Source organism: Nymphaea colorata, chromosome 2 (assembly GCF_008831285.2).
Source record: "Nymphaea colorata isolate Beijing-Zhang1983 chromosome 2, ASM883128v2, whole genome shotgun sequence".
Lineage (NCBI taxonomy): Eukaryota > Viridiplantae > Streptophyta > Magnoliopsida > Nymphaeales > Nymphaeaceae > Nymphaea > Nymphaea colorata.
This window is the reverse complement of record NC_045139.1, coordinates 12,832,567-12,854,968: the sequence shown is the minus strand read 5'-3', so window position 1 is coordinate 12,854,968 and position 22,402 is coordinate 12,832,567. Positions and strand designations below refer to the sequence as shown.

General features: G+C 37.0%; 1 protein-coding gene and 1 long non-coding RNA gene across 6 annotated transcripts; one reads left to right on the top strand and one right to left on the bottom strand.

Moving 5' to 3' along the window:
• Window positions 1–3,333: 3,333 nt before the first annotated feature.
• Window positions 3,334–17,936, bottom strand: LOC116249080 (uncharacterized). 5 transcript variants are annotated; one of them, XM_031622204.1, is made up of 3 exons: window positions 17,797–17,879; window positions 7,160–7,296; window positions 3,334–3,816 (listed from the first exon to the last, which is right to left on the bottom strand). In XM_031622204.1, the coding sequence occupies exons 2-3, from the start codon at window positions 7,280–7,282 to the stop codon at window positions 3,454–3,456; spliced, it is 486 nt and encodes a 161-aa protein (XP_031478064.1). In that variant the 5' UTR covers window positions 7,283–7,296; window positions 17,797–17,879; the 3' UTR covers window positions 3,334–3,453. The 5 variants fall into 5 exon arrangements, 1 of the variants encoding a protein (XP_031478064.1); XR_007572686.1 differs by lacking the exons at window positions 3,334–3,816; window positions 7,160–7,296 and adding exons at window positions 9,286–9,902; window positions 9,998–10,211 and having other exon boundaries at window positions 17,797–17,936; XR_007572687.1 differs by lacking the exon at window positions 7,160–7,296 and having other exon boundaries at window positions 17,797–17,930.
• On the top strand, window positions 16,610–18,070 carry LOC126409851 (uncharacterized). The gene is made up of 2 exons (XR_007572688.1): window positions 16,610–17,358; window positions 17,853–18,070. It is a non-coding gene; the product is annotated as an uncharacterized LOC126409851 (long non-coding RNA).
• The last annotated feature ends 4,332 nt before the right edge of the window (window positions 18,071–22,402 follow it).

The following is a 22,402-nucleotide window of genomic DNA, read 5'->3' as shown; positions in this document are numbered from 1 at the left end:
ATTACAAAAACTGGTCTACTTAGTCTCATAATGGTACTCTTAATTTGAAGATCAACATTATTCTTCAATACCATCAAGATAACACCCTCCAGGAATCGAATTGAGTATGTGGCTATAACATGCCATGCAACCCGGTTGCATAGAGAGAGAGAGTTAAAGAGAGAAGAAAAAAGAGAGAGCCCGCCAATTTACATTAAAAAACTCTTGCATAATTGGACATGTCCAAAACAAATGTGAAGATGTTTCCTCATGAAGGCAGCAAAGATAATATCTGCTAGCAGGTTGGAAGCCAGACCCTTTAAGGTTGTTTTGAACTTGAACTTTGTCATGAAGATTAAAGCATGCAAGCAAAGAAGATGGGGTGGTTGGGCCTTGGACATGTATAGGGTCAAATGGAAGCAAGCCTACTCCTCGAACCAGATGGAACTGTGCAGCGGAAGATTCACATAGAGAGGAAATCACAAGTCATACTGAACCTTGCTCACGTCCGTGGATCTGTTAGCTAACCACGGTCCTCTTTAGCTTAAGACTTTGAACTCTTGCTTTAATAAAAAACATTGGCCAATATTATTAATACGACATGAAAAATAGGAGCTTGGATTTTGAATCAATTCCTCGCGAGTCTCTGACCATGGTGCAGAGCATCAACCGTTGGAACAATCTTATCAAGAGCACCTGCAAAGCAGGAACACTACTGCCCAAAACAAGACAAAATCAGGATCTGTGACATATGTACCACATAGTTTACGGGTAAAAAGCAGAACCCTTAATTTCTTAGTAGAACATACTCTTAAATTCTTATTAGAACAAACTAATTAATTTAACATGAAACATGCCTTACGTTTTCTTTATGAAGAATATTGGTGCTTGTTCTATTAAAATTTTGACATTATAAGAGACGTTCATTTTGTGTTTACTAGAAAACATTATTAAACTAAAAAAAATTGATGAACTTATTATACGTTTCTCATTGAAACATTGTAAAAATCATATTAATTTATACTGTTAGGTTGTAACAGAAAGGGTTTTTTCAATCGATATATTTGAGGGGTCCGATTTTATCCCTGAACTAGTGGCCTGGAATCTACCAATTACTTACAAAAGTGTGTGTGTATATATATATATATATATATATATATATATATATATATATATATATATATATATATATATATATATATATATATAGATATATACACACACATATTACTCTGTCCCAAATCTTCTTTCTACAAGAAAGAAAAGGAATTTTCTGCATTGTAATAATAATGGTTCTGGGTCTCATTCGTCAAATCAAACAAATATTAATTGTAGGTTTATCGGAACCTCTTTGAATTCGTAAGAAAGAAGAGTAGTATGGGATAGATAGATGTACATATAAAAGATGTCTGCATTGATTACGTTCTCATTGAATCTGATATTTATAGGGGCAGTAAAAATGACATCCAATTTATGAATAGAGTACCAAGTCCGACCCATTTAGATCCTAAATTCCTTGCAGGGTTCAATTAAGCCATGCTTATATTAACAAATCTGCGTAGGTCTAAAAAGAATGCCCCTCGCTTAATTCGAAGGTGCAAATATACGGTGGAAATTAAGCATAATGCGTAAATTTTTTCCATCTCTTCCCCTCCCGTCCAATTCTCTTTGAAGTAAATTCATCACATAATTTTTCATATATTACTCGTTATCATCGTTGAAAGCACTAGACTCCTTGCAAAATAAAATCTATATTCAAATTCTTTAGGAGAACCATGAGTGCCATCACTATCATAAATTTAAAAAAATGGTACCGATTATTGTTAGTCCATTGTTACATAAACTACAACGCATGTTGGTTGCCAGAGAATCTTTTTGAATGCATGTGGACAAGCATGCTCGTTCTCCATGGGAAGGGTTCAGTTCTGAAGATTAAAAAGTTTCAAATTAGTTAGTTGGATTCATTAACAAATGTGTTTCACCTTGTCACGCAACTAATTTGTTGATGTACTTTCAGAGATTATAAAATTCTAAATGCAGGATGCTTCCATATTACGGGCATTTCTTGTCTTTAAGGTCATCTTCAGATCTTATGAGGAACACATTTTATGACTTCTGAGGAGAATTTTTTTTTTTTTCTATTTTTGGGGATTTCTTCATACAGGTTGGATTGTATTTGTGCAACTAAATTCCATAGTCCCATTTCAAACTGTTAATTTATGGTTGCAGTTCTTGACAATACCTAGCATGCCTACAAACTGGCTGTGGGTATATATATATATATATATATATATATATATATATATATATATATATATATATATATATATATATATATATATATCATAGTCACAAATAATGTTTTAGAGTTTTAAAAATGAGTGTAATACAGTGAGCCTGAAAAAATGGGGAAAATATGGTAAATTTTTTAAAATTTTTAAAAACTAAAAATGGAAGAAAAATAAAATAAGTAAAAAGATCAAACATGAAAAGATAAGTAGATTTCCAACAAATAAAAAATAGAAAACGAAAAAAAAAACTGTTTGACAATAAAAAAATTGAAGAAAATGAAAAACGTGTTTTTTTCGTTTTTAATATTTTTTTCAAGAAAATGCTTTTCTAAAAGTTTTAAATGGCCATTAATTTTATCACAATTTTTTTAGCTTTTTTCGAAAAAAAATGTATTTTGTGTGACTAAATATACATAGTGAGAACCCCCTCTCTCTCTCTCCATGTTCCCCTCTCAACCGGTGAACCCTCCTCCTCTCCTCCCTATCAATAAATATGATTTGGATGAGCAAACTACTTCCAAAAAAAAAAAAATCAGATATGGAGAAAATTTTAACACCTGATTAAAAAATCAGATTGGATTCAAATTTAAAAAAGACATCAACAGGATTCAGATTTTGATCCAAAGAAATGTCTAAATCAGATGCAGGTTTGGAGTTGGATTGGATTAGTTTTAAATAAATATTCGACATGAAATGTTAATACATTTTAAACACAGTTCTTTACGTGTCTTAATGTGGTTTGGATTTGGTTCAAAAGCCAGTTTCAGATCCAGATGTTAATTTAAAAATTAAATCTGGTTCATGAAGTCGGGTTCAGATATGTCAGACTTTTTTCTTTTAATTTGTATCAAACAATAAATGTATGGACATATGAAAAAGTCAATATGATTAAAAGTACATCCAATTGGGATATTTTCGCGTAAGGTCTGCCATTTTCCAACCACTTTTAGCAATTTTCTTTAAGTGTCATGAGTTAAAACTTATAAAACTTTAACCATGTTCATGTTAATATAAGTTTTAAAGTTCTGCGATAAGTACCTCTTTTCTCGATTCTTTTCTTATTTTTCTTATTCATCGTTTTCTCTCTCCTCTCATGTCTTTTCTCTGCTATGGTTTCCTTTCTGCAGTGGTTGTTCTCGGCAACCGGTTTCCGGTGGGCGTCGACAAATTACCATAAGAAAATCTAATGTCCTAGTTCCCAAAAGCAGCAAGAGATTGGTAACAAACTAACGAACAACACCCCTCCTCTTCTCTGGTTTTCCAGGGAGGGGTTAAATTCACAGAGATGGCAAGGAGATCCCAGGGGAGGGCTCACAATGTGCATCTTCCACTCTTTTCTCATCTTTGACGGTCTTTTCTCTCTCCCTTCTCTCGAACCCTCTCTGCTAGGATTTGGGTTGCTGCGGGAAGACGATCGGAGCTGCGGCCCGCGAACGGATACAGAGTAGCGGAGGGAGCAGCAGTCGAGTAGTTGTGGGTCCACCTGAAAGGTAACAGTTACAGAGGGCTTCGCGGCGCAGAGAGCCGGCCAGAAGGTCCAGCGAAACTGTCAGAAGCAACCAAAGGTTGTTGTGAGTCCATGAGAGAAAAGGCAGCGGCGGATTCTTCGGTTGCATTAGAAGGGAAAAACATGGACGGGTTCACCAACCACACCCGGTGGAACAAACAACAGTGGTGTTTAGTCGCTCAAGCAGCAGACAACTTGAAGGAGCGACGGTGGATTCTCCGGTCGAGCTAGGAAAACTGGCAGCGGTGGTTTTCCAAGCCGTCGAGTAATTCTTTTACATTTTTTTCTTCTTTTTTTTTTTGTTGTCGGGCAGAATAAGCTCTGCTATCTGTCGCCGGAAGCACGGACTACTCCCTATCCCCTTTGATTTACTTTCTTCCTCTTTTACTAAGATCACCGGCTCAGGCGACCGGCTGAATGGCACCGCACAGACAGTAGCATGAGCCTGTCCAGATGGTCGCTCTTTTTTTTATTCTTTTTTTTTTTTTGGCTCGTCTTTGCTTCTGGCTCTTTCCCATAAATAGAGACTCAAAAACCCACCGCACTTGTCGAAAAACATCTTACGGCATCGCATTAGTTATCACAGCAGATATGCTAGAATAAAAAGGAGATTAAACAACTATCACAGCAGAAAACAAACGTTTCACGTAATTCTTTATATGTATATGAATTTCTGCAAATAGCCGTCCATAACAGTGACTGCCTCAATATTGTTCTATGTCCAACAGAGACTAATGGCGGAGCCAGGGCAATCCAACCTCTGGATATGGGTAGGGCCAAACTAAATTTAAATCTAAAAATACATAGAGTGATTAAAAAATAATTTTTTTTTTCAATATAATTTTTTTTTTTCATTTTGCCAGGGTGGGGCCATGGCCTAGGCGGCCCCCCCTCCCTCCGCCCCTTTACAGAGTTATACTCATTGACTTTCATGTTTTCTTTTTATCCCCTTGTTATTTCTTCCCACCATCAGATGAAAATATGTTCCAATGTCCAATGTCCGCTCTCATTGCTATTCTATTCCATGGTTTATTTCGTGATCTTGCGTCCCCTTTCCTCTTCATATATATAGTCATTTATCGAATCCACCACTTTCATAAATCATGGTTAGGCTGCCCAGCCCAATACTCGAGTTGCTCAATTAGACATGGGAAACTCAGTTTGGGTTTAACTTGACTCGGCTCCATTAAAATAAAAAATATTTTTAAATTATAAAATAAATAAGAAATATAGTTTTAATAATAAAATATATTATTATTAAATAAAATTAATATAAAAAATTAATCAGATCGAAACGGGTTCATTGGACCGATCAAGCTGGCCCGATGCTTATATGTGACTGTGGTGATAGGCAACATTGTTATAATGATAAGACACTATTCAAAGTATTTGACATTATCAAACAAAATTTTCACAACAAAAGGAATGTCATTATTGTTGAAAATAATGTCATGACCTACGTGGTAACGATATCTACGGAGGTAACGACATAAACAAAAATAATAATGACATTATTGTCAACAAGGAGGATCATCGGCCTGGTATTACAAAAAAAACGTTTGAAATTTCTGTTGGTCTTTCCAATTTTATCTCTTAAGTTTGAGGGAGGATGGAAATGGAAAGCCTTATGTATAAAATCTAACATTATCAAACAAAATCTTCCCAACAAATGAAGGTTATTATTGTTTATAAAACAAAATCTTCCCAACAAATGAAGGTATTATTGTTTATAAAGATAATGTTGCAACCTATGTAGAAATTATATTTGTAGTGGTAAAAAAATAATTAAAATAATAATAGCATTGCTATCAAGAAGGAGGGTCATTGATATGGGGTCGCAAACTAAATGAGGAGAAACATCTGAAAATTATTATAAAAAGAGACTATAAATATCAGGTCTCACACTATTGATCCTTGAGACCAATGGTGGGTGAAAAACTAGGTTAGATCTTTACTTTTGTTAATTTCTTATTTTATAAGAGCATCCAAAGAGAATTTCAGCAAAGGCTAGGATCCTAAATTCTCACGTATATCATATTAGTATTCCCAGTTCAACAATATCATATTATACGAAAAACAGAAAAAAGAAATGCCACACAATCATACACCAAACAGGTTGTGGATTGGGAAAAAAAATGTCTCAATTTGGTTTTAGTCGAACATATGTCCAACTGGAAAATGTTTTCCAAAGGGCTACCAATTGAAATAGCTTTGCATATAAAGTTCGTGAAAGGCAATGGTATAACATACTCAAATCAAGGAATCTCATTCTTCTAAGTGAAATAACTAAGGAAAGAAATAGACATGTAAATATATAAAGAGAGAGAGACAAATAGAAACATATGAATTCCAACAGGACAACATCACCCAACCTTGGGAAAAGCGAACAAAGAATGTCCCAGATGAGTCTTAATAACCCAACAATGCATGTACATAAATAAAAGGATGCTAAAAAAATTTTAAAGACCAGCAAAAAGCAGGAAAAGAATAGAAGGAAGCATTCTCCTTAACACTAACAAAAATCATAATGGTGTAAATTCTACTCATAAAACTCTTTCCCTTACCTTGGCTAAGCAGTCATATATCAGGAGAACAAAAAAAAAATCATGAAGAAATCAACAATGAAAGCAGCAACAAGGTTAATTATAGAAATTGTTTCGATGAATCCTACATTGTTAGTTTTGTAACTTATTATGACAAAAAAAATGCAACATGCTTTCTAAAAACAAAAAAAAAAGTTCATTCAACTAAGTATTAGCATGTTTTTAGTCCACATATCTGAAAGAAATTTGGAAAACAACCGGAATCAACAATTGGAAAGGCAATAATCACTTGTGGAAAGGATATTTTATATTAACTTCAGGGAAAAAATAAATAAGAACTATTCATTATTCAACATCAATAACAAAATAGAAAAAGAAGGATTGGTCGGATAATTATGCAAAAGCATGCACAATTTTAATGGAGGAGGAACATTAACAACGATAAAGCAGCACGTCTTTGTGGACAAGAAGAGGAAGCTGCATACATCAAGTCATGATGAGATTGAGTAGCAAGTCTTTGTCTAGGAAAAGGGAAAGGAGCAAATGGTAGTGCGAGACAATATTAACATAGTGAGGGAAAAGAGGAATGAAGATATGCTGGAAATGCTGCCTATTGCTTTCAATTGTTTTTCCTCTTTCACTTTCTTAAAAAGAGGGAGGGAGAGAGGGATGGAACTATAGATACTAATGACGGGACAACACAGATGCAGGTAAAAGAGAGGAAAGAAGACAATGGATAAGAAACTATCTGAGAAGAAAAGGAAATCCTAGACCAGTCGTACAAGAAAAGCAATGAGACAAGTTGGAAGATGAGGAACACCTAGAGAGGAATTACTTACCTCTTCCCCGCACCGATACTGCTTGCCTAGCAGCCACTCTTCCCGCATTGAAGCTGCTTTAAGATCCACTCTGTAAACCCTCCTTCTCACGATGACGAACAGTTCAAGAAGACTCACGATCATATCCTATAACAACACTGGAAACGTAGATTACAGACCATGATTAAAGGCACAGAACTATTCTTGCTAAATGGGTCTGATTCAGGAAGTGTTTTGAAATAACTAATGTGGGCGATCACCTCCCTTCAGTGGATGTAGGTCAGCAGCTCTTGCTTTATGGTCAGTAAGACCGACGCGACAATGGCGGGTAAATATCGCATGTTTATTAGCCTACTAGCAGATGGGCAGAAAGGTTTCTGTTGGCTTAATTCTATGTTTTTTTTTTTTTTGCTCATACTGTCTCTTTTTTGCTTTTAGAGGTCACTCTTTGTAAATAACATTTTTTGGCAATAAAGGTGGGGACCCTACCTCCCAGCAATCCATTATTGAAAACTTCTCCTAGTATAAAATGTAAAATGTACAGCCAAAAATGAGAAACCTCCCAAAAAATAAATTTAAATCCAATAAAAAAATCTCCACTTTTATAAATTACATAAATCCTGGTTACCATGCTCTTACTTATGGCCATGGACCGTAGCAATAGGCCAACATTGTTGTAGTGTGAAGACACTATGCAAAGTATTTAACATTATCAAACAAGATTTTCACAACAAAAGGAATGTTATTATTGTGAAAATAATGTTGTGACCTACATGGTAACGATATCTGTGGGAGTAAAGACACAAGCAAAAATAATAATGGAACAAAAATAATAATGGAATTATTATCAGCAAGAAGGGTCAATGGCCTGGTGTTGCAAAAAAAATCATTTAAACTTTCTGTTGGTCTTTCCAATTTTGTCTCTTAAGTTTGAGGGAGGATGGAAATGGAAAGCATTATGCATAACATTTAACATTATTAAACAAAATCTTCCCAACAAATGAAGGTTATTATTTTTTATAAAGATAATGCTGCAACCTGTGAAGAAATTATATCTGTAGTGGTAAATAAAAATTAAAATAATAATAGCATTGCTATCAATAAGGAGGGTCATTGATTGGCGGTCGCAAAATAAATAAGGAGAAACATCTGAAAATTATTACAAACAAAGACTATAAATATCAAGTCTCACACTATTAATCCTTGAGATCAATGGTGGCCTTCGTGGTGAAAAACCAAGTTAGATCTACTACTTTTGTTTTTTTTTTTTTAATTTTATAAGAGCATCCAAAGAGAATTTCAGCAAAGGCTAGGATCCTAAATTCTCACATATATCATATTAGTATTTTCAGTTCAACAATATCAAATTAGCATTCCCAATTCGTCATGGCCAGGAATTAGGATCCTAAATTTTCACTAGGCACCGTGGGCACTACCAAAGCGGGACTATGTATTTCGTGAAAGAGACAGACACTGATTGAAAATGTTTCATCCAATGGAGAAGACGAAATGGAAAACCTTTTGCGCGATTTCCCTTTTGGGGCACATGGTCGGCTCCTTTTTCCATTTCACGGCCTTTCCGTGAGGGAGAAGAAGTTGGCAGTTGAGGCCGGTGGTTAAAGTCTTGTCATCCCTTTTCGCTTTCATCTCAGCACATGACTGTCTTGTCCTTCAATTACATACTGACCGTTTCCGCGAGTGTTTCCTGGGAAAATGAGGTTTCAACTTTCATCGGTGTGAAACTCAACAGTTTCGAACTTTCAGCTCGCAGCTCCATGCGATTCCTTTTTTTTTCTACAAATAAAATCACTGACTGAACAATTAAATCTCAATGCTTTAGATTTAATACAATCCAAACGGGTTAAAGATACAGCTAGCAATCACTAGTCAGTAGTCAATAGATTAGAAAACTAAACGGGCCAGATCTTGTTTAGCATTTGACCTTGATCTGATTCTCATCGATCGGATCTGATACAGGAGAAGTCGATTGATTTAAGAATTGGATCTGATATTGATCCAATTTCACACTCTTATTGATCTTTACTGCTGTGGTAGAAACTATAAACGCTTCTTCTCTTTTCTGGTTTGGCTCTCTTCGGCGAGAACAGTTCATCTGTTGTGTTGAAGCTCTGAGGTACAAATAAAGCCCGTGGTCATTCATCTCCATGTAGTAATTTTCAACCGAAGTAAGATCTGACGTCTAGATATGTAATTAAATGTACGTTTACAGAAACGAAAGGACTCTTGAAATGTGCGTGGATAAATAAAATCGACAGGTGGGAAAAAAAAATCAACAATCATTTCAATTTTCAATTCAAACAGTCTGTCTTAATCCTTTCATTAGCATTTCCATTCAATGCCCAAGTGGCTGAAGGACACAAACACAAACTCCAAACCAACTGCGAAAACTACTTTGATTTCGTCATTGTCCGAATATCAGATCCAATTCTTAAATCAATCGAGTTCTCGTGTATCAGATCCGATCGATGAGAATCAGATCAAGGTCAAATGCTAAACAAGATCTGGCCGGTTTAGTTTTCTAATCTATTGACTACTGACTAATGATTGCTAGCTGAATCTTTAACCCGTTTGGATTGTATTAAATCTAAAGCATTGACATTTAATTGTTCAGTCACGGATTTTATTTGTAGAAGAAAAAAAGGAATCGCATCGAGCTGCGAGCTGAAAGTTCGAAACTGTTGGGTTTCACACCGATGAAAGTTAAAACCTCATTTTCCCAGACTAGAGGTCGGAAAGAAACACCCTGTAGGAAAAGTAAGGGTAAAACGGTCAGTATGTAATTGAAGGACAGGACAGTCATTTGCTGAGATGAAAGCAAAAAGGGATGACAAGACTTACCACCGGCCTCAACTTTCAACTTCTTCACCCTCACGAAAAGGCCGTGAAATGGAAAAAGGAGCCGACAATGTCACCAAAAGGGAAATCACGCAAAAGGTTTTTCATTTCCTCTTCTCCTTTGGATGAAACATTTTCAATGAGTACCATCACTGTGAATGAGTGTTGTTGACTACTGAGTTCTTCATACTTTAGATGAGAAGGAAGTGATTGAATGCTGTGAAATGACATCCCAGTGAATGCCTCTTATGAGTTGTGAAAACAGTGAATATTGTACATGAAAAATAATATATTGTCGTTCACATTAGATATACCTTAGCGATCATTTGACTAAACTAAAATTATGTTCAAAGAAATGTGGTCACATTATAGAAAGGTAGATGTTGAGGTTTGGATTTGGGTTCAGTTATGACAGGCCCAACCCAAACGAAAAAAGTTTTGCAGGGAAGAATGGGGGGCGGGATAAAAAATTTTATGGTCTTCACATATGAGGAATAAGCTCCTACCTTATTGGAAAAAGAAAATCAGAGCCTTTATTTCTTGTGGGTGGGTGAGGAGGAAGAGGAAAGCCAAACGACCTATATGCACCTTAGTCTTTTCTGTTCATTTAAGTTGAGTTTCAGTTATATTTAGAATTGGTTTTAGTAGATCCTAGATTAGTTGTTCAAATCTGCAAGATTAGGATCTGATTACCCTAAGCTCCCATCAAAGCCATATTTCTCTAATGTGTTCTAATGCATATAAAATTTAGAAAAAAAAAAGGGAAATTCGTTGATGCTAAACCTAAGTTCAGTTGGATAGGGTCTAGTGAGGTTAAGTCAATATCTGATTTCACAGTGAGGTTAAGTCAATATCTGATTTCACAGCAAAGCATGTTTTTAGCGACAGTTAAAACTGTTGGTAAGAACCACAACAACCCGCTAGTGGTTGGATGGCCATAAAATGTTGAGTGGCTAGCTGAATGCTTGCCAAGTCCAGACTTGTGACAGTTGATGTTGTGTTCTCCTGAACATATCCAGTTGTTATTCCAAATCTTGGCAGCTTTCTGTCTTGCTGTTCTGTTCTGTTTTGGTGGAACATATCCAGTTATTCCAAATCTAGACACTGTTTCTCAAGGCTTATACAACAAGCTGATATTTCAAGAAACCGTGGCGGTCAAAGCTAGTTATGCAGTTGCTTGTGTGTGTGTCTAGACTCCTTGGGCAAAAGACAGAAACCAGACCCATTAAAGTTAATTATTAAAATAATTTGTTTGCAATCCAACCATATAGATATGATCTTCAAGACCGATTCGGTGTGAAACATACATTAAGTTGGTGTCTTTTTACTTAAACAATATTCTTTAATAATAAAAAATAAACATCTCTCAATATATATATATATATATATATATATATATATATATATATATATATATATATATATATATGTTGTACCTGTTGGATAGTGGTCATTGAGCCATATCCGGATATCTATTAACTGCAAAGCAGTTACTAGATTTTAATCTAAAACTGTTCCTAAAAAATCTCCTAGAAAATCTCCCAAGGAACCGCAGCTAGGGTTTGGGGAAAACCTAAGGAGCTGGACAATATATACCTAGCAAGCTCTCTTGAATATGATTAGCCGTGAGCAGCCTCTTGGAAGAAAACCCCTAAAACTGAGTACTCCTTCCTTTTCTTCTTTTGGCTCTTGTTTTCCTGTTCTTACACAGGGGACGCTCGCTGGAGATCTTGCTGCATCCACAAAAGGCAGATCTCGAGCGAGCGTCCCCTATGTAAGAACAGGAAAACAAGAGCCAGAAGAAGAGAAGGAAGGAGTACTCAGTTTTAGGGGTTTTCTTCCAAGGGGCTGCTCACGGCTAATCATATTCAAGAGAGCTTGCTAGGTATATATTGTCCAGCCCCTTAGGTTTTTCCCAAACCCTATCTGCGGTTCCTTGGGAGATTTTCTAGTAGATTTTTTAGGAACAGTTTTATATTAAAATCTAGTAACTGCTTTGCAGTTACTAAATATCCGGATAGGGCTCAATGGCCACTATCCAACATCTCCCACTTGGCCATGAGACCACCAGTTTACTTCCACTATATGTGGGTTTTTTATATTCAATTTGTTACGTGGTTTTCTATAATTGGCTTATCCAACGTAACCTAAACCTTTTCCAAGGTTTACAGCGAGGTTTTCCATTCAATGGTTTTTCCTTCACAACCTTTCAAATATATCTTAGCCCCATATAGGCTACATGTTTTGAAAACAAGTCTTCATATATTCCATTGGTTAAAGGATCAACTACCATATCATTGGTAGGCAAGTAATCAACCGAGATTTCATTTTTCTCGATCATTTAATGAACATAATGGTATTTCACCATTATATGTTTACTTTTTGAACTAAGAGTTCCATTCTTCATAAGAGATATAGCTGCCTGATTATCACAGTACAGTTGAACAAGTTCACAATCAAGGTTTAATTTCAATTCTTTCAAGAACCGGTTTATCCAGACAGCAAAGGTAGTTGCAACATTACAAGCAATATACTTTGCTTCCTGTGTGTGCTGAGCAACACATCCCTGTTTTTTACAGGACCAAGCTATCGCCCCACCTCCAAAGAGAAAAACATACCCTGAAGTGGATTTACTATCATCTTTGCAGCCTGCAAAATCTGCATCGGAATAGCCAACTAAAGTTAGCTCATCTGCTTGATTAAACAATTTCAGTCTTTTTGTTCCTTTAATATACCGAAAAATTCTTTTGACTGTTTGCAAATGAGGCCATTCAGGATTACTTTGATAACGACTTACCAGACCGATGGGAAAGCTTATGTCTGGTCTGGTACAAAGCATTAAATACATCAGACTGCCAACTGCTTGTGCATATGAAACATTTAATTTTTGTTGTCCTTCACTGGGACAATCACTCTTGCTTAAGTTTGCTCATTTAGCTATAGGAGTCTCAATTGGTTTGCAGTCTAACATACGAAATTTCTTCAAGATATAATCAATATACCATTCCTGGCTTAAACTCAGGATTCTTGAGTTTCTATCTCGAGTGATTTTTATTCCTAATATATAGGATGCTTCACCCAAGTCCTTCATTTCAAAGTTTTTGTTTAGCCAAGTCTTCGTTTTGTATATCATGTCGTTATCATTTCCTGTTAGTAATATGTCATCAACATATAATGATAGAATATAGAAAAGACTCCCACTTTTCCAAACGTACACATAGTGGTCTAGTTGGTTTGCTACAAACCCAAGTTTTGTAATTGCTTTGTGAAAAGCAAAATACCACTGTCTTGGAGACTGTTTCAGTCTATACAACAATTTATTCAACTTGTACACTTTGTCTTCTTTTTTCTTGATGACATATCCTTGCGGTTGAGTCATATATATAGTTTCTTTCAACTCACCAATAAGAAAAGCAGTCTTCACATCCATCTAACAAATATCCAAGTCATAGAATGCCGCGATAGCCAAAATTATTCTGATTGATGCAAACTTTGCAACCGGCGAATAGGTCTCTGAATAATCAATTCCTTTCTTTTGGGAAAAACCTTTCGCCACTAGTTTGGCTTTGAATTTTTCAACTGATCCGTCAGCTTTATACTTCTTCTTTAGTACCCATTTACATCCAATGGGTTTTCTGTCATTAGGAAGATCTACTAATTCCCAAACTTTATTCTTTTCTATGGATTCAATTTCTTCATCCATAGCATTCACCCAATCTGACGATTCATGCGAGCTAACTGCTTCATCATATGTCAGGTTGTCAGACATTTCATCAATATCTGCTAAATAGCATAGCTCATCTGCCAGATATACATAATAATCATTTAAATATGAAGGAGGAGCTCTAGGTCTTTTTTGACCTGATAACGTCTGAGATGATGAAATATTCATATCAATCGGTTCATTGCCTAACTAATCTTCAGTCGGATCATTTCCTGACTGTTCCTCAGGCGATTCTTGCTCAGTTGGTTCATTGCCAAACTGACCTCCAGTCGGTTCATTACCAGACTGACCTCCAGTCGGTTCATTACCAGACTGTTCATCTGAATAAATCAGATCATCCAGTGTATCATTTTGATATTCCACTGGATCATAATCTTTATTATTGAGTTCTTCTATGAACTCTACATCTCTGCTTTCTATAAGTCTCATAGATGAAGGATATAATCTGTAGCCCTTGGATCCTTTTGGGTATCCAATAAATATACATCTCACTGATATATTATCTAGTTTATCCAGTTTTGGATCTAAAATTTTCACGTGTGCTACAGATCCCCATCTCCTTAAATATCTCAGATCTGGTTTTACACCAGTCCATCTTTCATAAGGAGTGGTTGGAACTGCTTTGCAGGGCACTCGGTTTATTGTATACATAGCCGTTAACACAGCTTCTCCCCAAAAAACTTTTGCTAATTGTGCTCCTGCCAACATGGATCTCACCATGTTCAAGAGGGTTCTGTTACACCTCTCAGCCACACCATTTTGTTGTGGTGTCCTAGGCATTGTCTTTTGCCTATTAATTCCAAGGTTTTTACAGTATTCGAGGGATTCACTAGAAGTGTATTCTCCTCCTCGATCAGACCTTATGATTTTGATATTCCTTCCAAGTTGTCTCTCGACTTCAGATTTGTATTCCTTGAATTTCTCAAGTGCTTCAGATTTATATCTGATTAAGTATATGTAACCAAATATTGAGAAGTCGTCAATAAATGTTATGAAATATAATTTGCCATTATGAGTTTGGATCCTGAAAGGTCCACAGATATTAGTATGAATTGTCTCTAATAATTCAGTGGCTCGAATTACTTCAGACGGAAATGGTTTTCTTGTCATTTTTCCGTATACACATGACTCGCATTTCGCAAAATCATTTATATTTATGTCAGGTATTAAACCTTGTTGTGCTAGAGTCTGCATCTTTTTTATGCTTATATGGCTTAATCTTTCATGCCATAAGTTTACATTCACACTCATTGCACAATCGAAATAAGCAGAACTTGAAGCTTCATTTATGTCATTCAGTTTGAACATACCATGTTCTTTTACAAATTTTCTACCAAACATGAACCTTCCATGTTTTCCCACTGTTACTTTTCCTGGAATAAAACGTACTTCAAAACCTTTCCCAGTTAGTGCGGGAACAGACACTAGATTCCTCCTCATGGAGGGGACATACAAAACCTCGTTAAGTACAACACTTGTACCCTCAACATTTAGACGATATGCCCCAATTCCCATGACATCACCCATGACATCACAATAAGAGTTGTTTCCCATATAGACCTTGTGGGTTCCCGGACTCAGATTTTCCATGTAGATCACTCATTCTTTCGTCTTTGCAATGTGACGAGTAGCTCCCGAATCGACCCACCATCCAGTTAAATCTACATCTGCAAACAGACATTCTGACACGACAAAGATGACTTCTCTGTCAGAGTCCCATTGAGGCTTCCTTCTGTTGTAGTTGCCCTGACCATTGTTGTCTTTCTTACTCGAGAATTTTGTCCTGCAATTCTTCTTTATATGTCCAGGCTTCCCGCATCTGTCGCATTTCACTACAGTTCCTTGAGATTTCTTAGTACCTACATAATTGCCCTTGAACTTGCCATCGTTTCGATTTTTAAATTGTTTTAGTTTTATAGGCACATGACTACTAGCAGGTTTTTCCTGGACTGTCATCAACTCTGCTCTATTTCTCTTGGTCAGACGTTGTTGCTGTAGAACTAACTATATAGGAAGCTTTTCTAAAGTAAGAGTATCAAATTGAACACTCAAAGCAGTAACTGTCATATCCCAAGAAGGAGGTAGGCTGTTCAGAATTGTGCTTATCTGCATATTGTCAGATATGACATTCCCCACAATGGCTAAATCTTTAGCCATGACCAACATCTTATTAACATGGTCTATTACATTGTCTGACTCTTTCATTCTATAGGAATTGTACTGTTCTTGCAGTAACTGAATGTGCATAGCAGTCATGGTGTTGTATTTTGAAGCAATAATACCAAACATATCCTTGGCAGTTGGATAATCCTTAAAGACTCTAATTTGATCATCTTTCATGATGGCTAACATGATAGTTTTAGCCATTAGATCGTCAGAAGTAAATGACTCATATGCCTTTTTCTCTTCATCTGTGGGTTTTTCTCCTAAAGTAGGAAAAGGCTCGTTGATCACATAAATGAGTCTTTCCAAAGTCAAGGCCAACATTATCCTACGCTTCCATGTATGGAAATTTGTCCCATTCAGTTTTTCAGTCTTAGCTAATTCAGAAGCTCCCACTCTTGAAGTCATTTCTAAATTAATTTCCCATGACAAGAAAGGAACAATTAAGAAAGGCGAATCATATTATAATGAATATCACATCAAGAGATTTCACAATATTCTAACATAATATGTAAGACCGGCTAGAGGGTGCTGTATGTATTTTGCATAAAGACGCAGTCTTCCAATGAGAAAAAAAATTTCGGAACTCACTTTTTAGGAATTTATAATAACTCTGCAGGTACCCAGAAGTAATTTATCATGAAGTTCTCGGTTTCTTACGAAAAACACTTTCGCGAGCCTCTTTTTGAAAAACTTTTTAGCAAAAATGTTGCGGCTTTAATTTCTGAGAAATGTAACACCCTTTTTGGAAATAGATCATAGATCATGGACTGTTTTTGTAATTTTCAACTTTTGACTATAAAAACCCCTTTTTCACCCGTTTTCTCTCATTTTCTCTTTCGTCGTCTCTCTCCTCACGAGAGCGCCTCTTTTCTTCTCGTGCGACCAACGGTGGAGCTTCCACCGTTCTTTCATGATCAAAAACAAAGAAGAGAGAGCTGCTTCTCCGTTTGGGTTTCTCACGCCTTCACGCCCTCGACGGACCACGTCTTCAGACGCCCCTTTTTCGCTCGCTTTTTCTGTGCTGCCTCCGTGAGGAAGACTACCTCCTACCTCCAGCAGACCCAGAGGCTACAATAACGTCTTCCTCTCTCTCTGCCTCTAGCTTTCGTTGAGATAAGGGTGAACTGGCAGAGAGGAAAGTCTGCCAGTACTTCCATCCAAAATCACCTCTCTGCCACCAGCACAAGGAGAGAGCGGTTGCAGACAATCGTGCGATTGCTGCTCGTCGGCAGAGAGGGCAGAAGCAGAGGAGACGAGTTTTTACACAAAAAAAATGGGTTTCTAGAGATGAAAGATGTGAGAATGTCAAGAACCACAAGCCCTAACCCGTTCTGCCCCTTTTGAAAAAATTTTCGTCGCTCAGTTTTAAAGCTTGAGCGGCACCAAGGCAACAGGGACGAAGCAAATCACACTGATCACGGAGGATTTCTCATCTGTTAACAGAGGGTTTTCAAAAAAAGGAAACTCAAACAAGGTATATGTTTTCCCTTCCGTTCTTTTTAGGTTCTCTGCTCTGTGAAGCCGACAATGCTGTCTGAAATTGGCAGCGTTGTCTGATAAAGGAGAGTTTCTAGTCTATAGTGCCGTAGACCTGAAAATCTCAAAGGGAGCAGAGAACAAATAAACTGAAATACCATATTCTAGAATAACAGGCACAGAAATTTTATGGATTGATTTGCAGTCGTCATGCTTTTTGAATAACATGCACAGAAATAACACTAAGCATGTTGATTTGCGAACAGAACGCCTTAACTTGCTTCATCCACGCAGCATAGTTCTAAACCTTTGATCTAGCATGCTTTCATCATTCACGAAACATGATTCGAGGAACATGATGCATGTTTACGCATTCACAGCATGAAACATACTTAGGCATTTACCAAGGGCATCACAGAAGTCTGAACGGGCTTACTTGGGATCGATAAACCAATGCTCTGATACCATTGATGGATATGTTGTGCTTTGCAGCGGAAGTCTGCCTTTTGTGGATGCAGCAAGATCTCCAACGAGCGTCCCATGTGTAAGAATAGGAAAACAAGAGCCAGAAGAAGAGAAGGAAGGAGTACCCAGTTTTAGGGGTTTTCAACCAAGGGGCTGCTCACAGCTAATCATATTCAGGAGAGCTTGCTAGGTATATATTGTCCAGCCTTAGGTTTTCCCCAAACCCTAGCTGCGGTTCCTTGAAAGATTTTTTAGGAGATTTTTTAGGAACAGTTTTATATTAAAATCTAGTAATATCCGGATAGGGCTCAATGGCCACTATCCAACAGGTACAACATATATATATATATATTGTACCCTCACAACAGTTTTTTCGCCCGTTGATCTCATTATTTTTATTTTTAAGAATTTAAAACTTAAATTATTTATTTCTATCACTACTAAAACGTTATTTTATTAATTTATCCAACTATCTTTTATGTTTTATTGTTATTTTTTGTTTATTTTAGTTTTTCCAAATTTTGAAGTTTTTTTTCCTAAAAAAATTGCTAATTTTTTGCCAATTTTTTCTGAGATTTTCAGCTTTGCTAAAAACTATCTAAGAAAAACTTCACCTATTAAAACCTTTTGACCATATTTATGATTATGGTTCATTGTAGTTTTCATTCTTTCCTTTCAGTTTTATGGCTGCATCTCTGTAAATAGGGACTATTTGTCCCTCTCTAGCTTGTGGTATTCTTCAAAGCGTCCGTGAAATATATTCAAACTTGTTGTATTTATTACTGCACTGTGTGTTCCCTCTAGCTCTTTGTATTAAATTGTATACAAATGCTGGCTGTGGTCATTGTAAAATTCATATGTGTACTTAATACTTTAGGTTATTCAGATAAACTTCAGCAAAGTCTTCATGTTCCAACTACCTACTTCTCAGGTCTCAACCAATCAAATTCATATTTATATACAAGTCAAAAGCAATTAAATAAAAAAATGTTTTAAAAAGGTCTGAGGCATTTATTTATTAGTGGAATCATTCTTAAGCTCCATTGCTCATTTTATTAGTTTTACACGAATTACCAATGTGATGGCCGCAACAAAAGTTTTTTGTTTGGTTAGCTTATAATTTAGAAAAATATTGAATATCGAAATTCGTGAATCTGATAATGGCCGTTGATGTTTGTATAAATCAAAGAGGGAAAACGTTATTTTGAAAAAATTGAAACGCAAAAAAACTAAAAAAAAATGTTGGTTTCTCGAAATTGAGGAAAAGTATAGGTTTTGAAACCCTAAAAATTGGAAATGGGTGGAGCCTTTTTTCTTCCGGCTCTCTTTTCTCTCCATTTCTCTCATATCTTGCATGTGCTTCTCCGGCGACCTATCGTTTTATCCGCCAACAATTTCCGGCATCTTGTTACTCCTCAGTTTCCTCAGTGGACTTATCCCCTTCTCCGGCGACCTATTGTTTTTTCCGTCGACAAATTCTGACATCTTGTTACTCTTTAATTTCCTCAGTCGATTTACCCCCTCCTCTTGCGACAAACTCCAATCCCTTCTCACTCCTCAACTTCGTCGCTCCCATGGACGCTTCCTAAAATTTTTGAAGCCACCTCGCTTCTTAATTTTACTTTCCATACGGTTTCACGTCTATAATTCCATTTGATAACTTTAGGTGGAACTCAGCTCTGGGTCATAACCACTAAAAAAATTGAGAGCGTTAAACTCTTGATTCAGATATTTCATAATAACGCTTTTCGTTGTGCAACTCTGCTACCAGCTGCATATATGGTTTGTTTTCAGAGACATTCATTGTCTTCACAAAGAATCAATCCATCATATTGTCTTCTACTTATCCCCTGTTAAGCGGATGAATTTTCTGTCCACCATGATTTGTTAACTGCATTTTCACACGTTGAAAACTTTGGTGCATAATGACGCAGCTCATCCCATGGTCCTCGCCTTGCCTCGCCTCGCCCCACCATTGGGTCAATCGAGTCTGTTTAACAGCTCTTGTAGGATGTCCTGTAATCCTTCCAAGTTAACCACACTACATAAGATTCCAATAGACTCGCTAATGCTTGATTACGGCACTGTAAAATTTAGTGGCATTCAGTTATTCTTTTACTGTTTTCACCGGTTAGCAAGAAGGAGTGAAAAGTAACATGATGCCTTTAAATTTAAAAGTTAGCCACGCCACAAATGCGCAACCCTCCATAATTGGACATGTCCAAATCGAATGTGAGGATGTTGCCTCATTAAGGCGGCAAGGGCAGCATCTACTAGCAAGTTGGAAGCCAGACCATTTTTTTAAGGTTGTTTTGAACTTGAACTTTGTAATGAAGAATGAAGCATGCAAACAAAGAAGATCGAGGGGTTGGGCCTTGGACATGTATACGGTCAAATGAAAGCAAGCCTACTTCCGGTGGCAGAATAGAGTGATAGATCTTTGGTTACGGATGGGTTATTCTCTTACTGCAGAGCAATAGGAGGAGTAATACTACCCAAATAGATGAACAAGTTGTGATCCAAGAGCGGCAAATGTGTGAATGTCTTCTTGATGAGTGTCAGGTTAGTAAGGAGGACACTTGCAAATATTTATGTCTAAGGGCTGTGGTGCAAGGGAAATATGAATGCTGAATGAAGAACCACCACTTTGAAACAAGTGTTACATTCCATAGCCACAAATTAAGGACTCCAATACCACCCTGCTGCATGCCCTACTGATAATGGCCGTTGATGAGTGTCAGGTTGTGCTCCATGACAATAGATGTTTCTTGTTGTTGCTCTCGGTGCCGTTCCAAAAATAGCAACTAAAGCATTCCTGAGCAGAGAGAACATGCCTTATCAAAGTAATCCTGCTATCAATCAACAAATATCAAGCCTTCCATGAGGTTAGCCTGGATTCAACTATGGCATATACGTTATATCAAACACCAATGATATAGAAAATAGAAACTATGCTTGAAGTTAAAACAGAAAAAAAAAGAGAGAGTAAATATGGCGCATATAAGTATGTCGACCATCATAAGGAGGAGATGGTTGTGCCAATTGCCCATGTACAAAAGTCACGAAATAGTTAAAAATAGAAGCTTCCACTAGCTACTTTAAAGAGAAGCCTAAGATTCTCTATATCCAAGTCTGAGACATCATATCATGCATGCAGGAGACCACGCGCGAGATTCTCAGTCAATGTCCAAGTGTGCAATCTCACATCACAGAGGCTCTTTTTTCTAGTCGTTCATCGTGATCGATATGCAATACGAGTTTGTTCGTTGAGTACTGCTGCGGAACGGATGATCAGAAAGAAATCTTTCCTGTGATCTTCGATTCCAGATGCGTACGACTCCTGTCCATGCGATAAGGTGCTGCCGGAGGCCACTGAGAAGACGGGGAAAACTGCAAATTGTGGGCAACCAGACGCTTGGCACAAATTCAAGCCATTACGATCAAACAAGGGACCAATGGGAAAGTTTAGTTCTTAGAAAAGTGAAAAAAAGTACGTTGGTATTTGCCAACGGGGGGTTACGTGGAGCGAATGTCATCCTTTCGAGAGAGAGAGAAAGAGAGAGAGAATATCTGTAATCCAACTACCGAGAAAAAGGAAGAAGAAGAAGAATAAATAAAGTCGGCGACCTTTTCTTAAGAAAGCTAAGGACATAAGGTTGCCGCTTGACGCAAAAAACGACGTGACTGGCCAAAGTCGGCAGCGTCAAAGGGCGCATAGGGACAAGCAGCAGCCCACCTCGACTCGCCACCCTGCTGCATGCCCTACTGATAATGGCCGTTGATGAGTGTCAGGTTGTGCTCCATGACAATAGATGTTTCTTGTTGTTGCTCTCGGTGCCGTTCCAAAAATAGCAACTAAAGCATTCCTGAGCAGAGAGAACATGCCTTATCAAAGTAATCCTGCTATCAATCAACAAATATCAAGCCTTCCATGAGGTTAGCCTAGATTCAACTATGGCATATACGTTATATCAAACACCAATGATAGATTTTGAACTCCAAGTGGTAAACAAAGCTAAGGTGAAGGGTATGTCTTCACTTGACAGCAAAAGATGGAGGATGCCACATCCTGGAGGCCTCGATCAACATTGAAGAGGAATAAAACACCCTTCTCCTCATTGACAGGCAGTTCAGAGGCTAAAGAGAAAGAGAAAAAAGATGATAAATATAATGGCCATTTGGTGCAAAGAAGGCTCCTCAAAAAAAGAATTAGATCATTTTCATATTGAAGGATATGCGAGGAGAAGCCTGCCAAGTTAATAGGATTTAGAAGACCACTATAAACTGCCTTACGAATCAAAACTGACAATCCATCCATAGTAATATTAAACATGAGTCACTCCAACAAATTATTGTTTTAGTGATGCTAGTTTAGTGGCAAGGATGAAAATACCATTTCAAATGCCCCAAACAATATCACTGCCTGACCTAACGCTTGAGATGAAGAAGGTTTAAGTGACCCACATGAAAGCTTACGACATTGGAGGCCAAAACTGATGTGCTGCATGTGCTCAAAATTTTTACAAGTTCAAATGACTATTTTACCTTTCATCTTAATATCTTCAAATGGATTATCA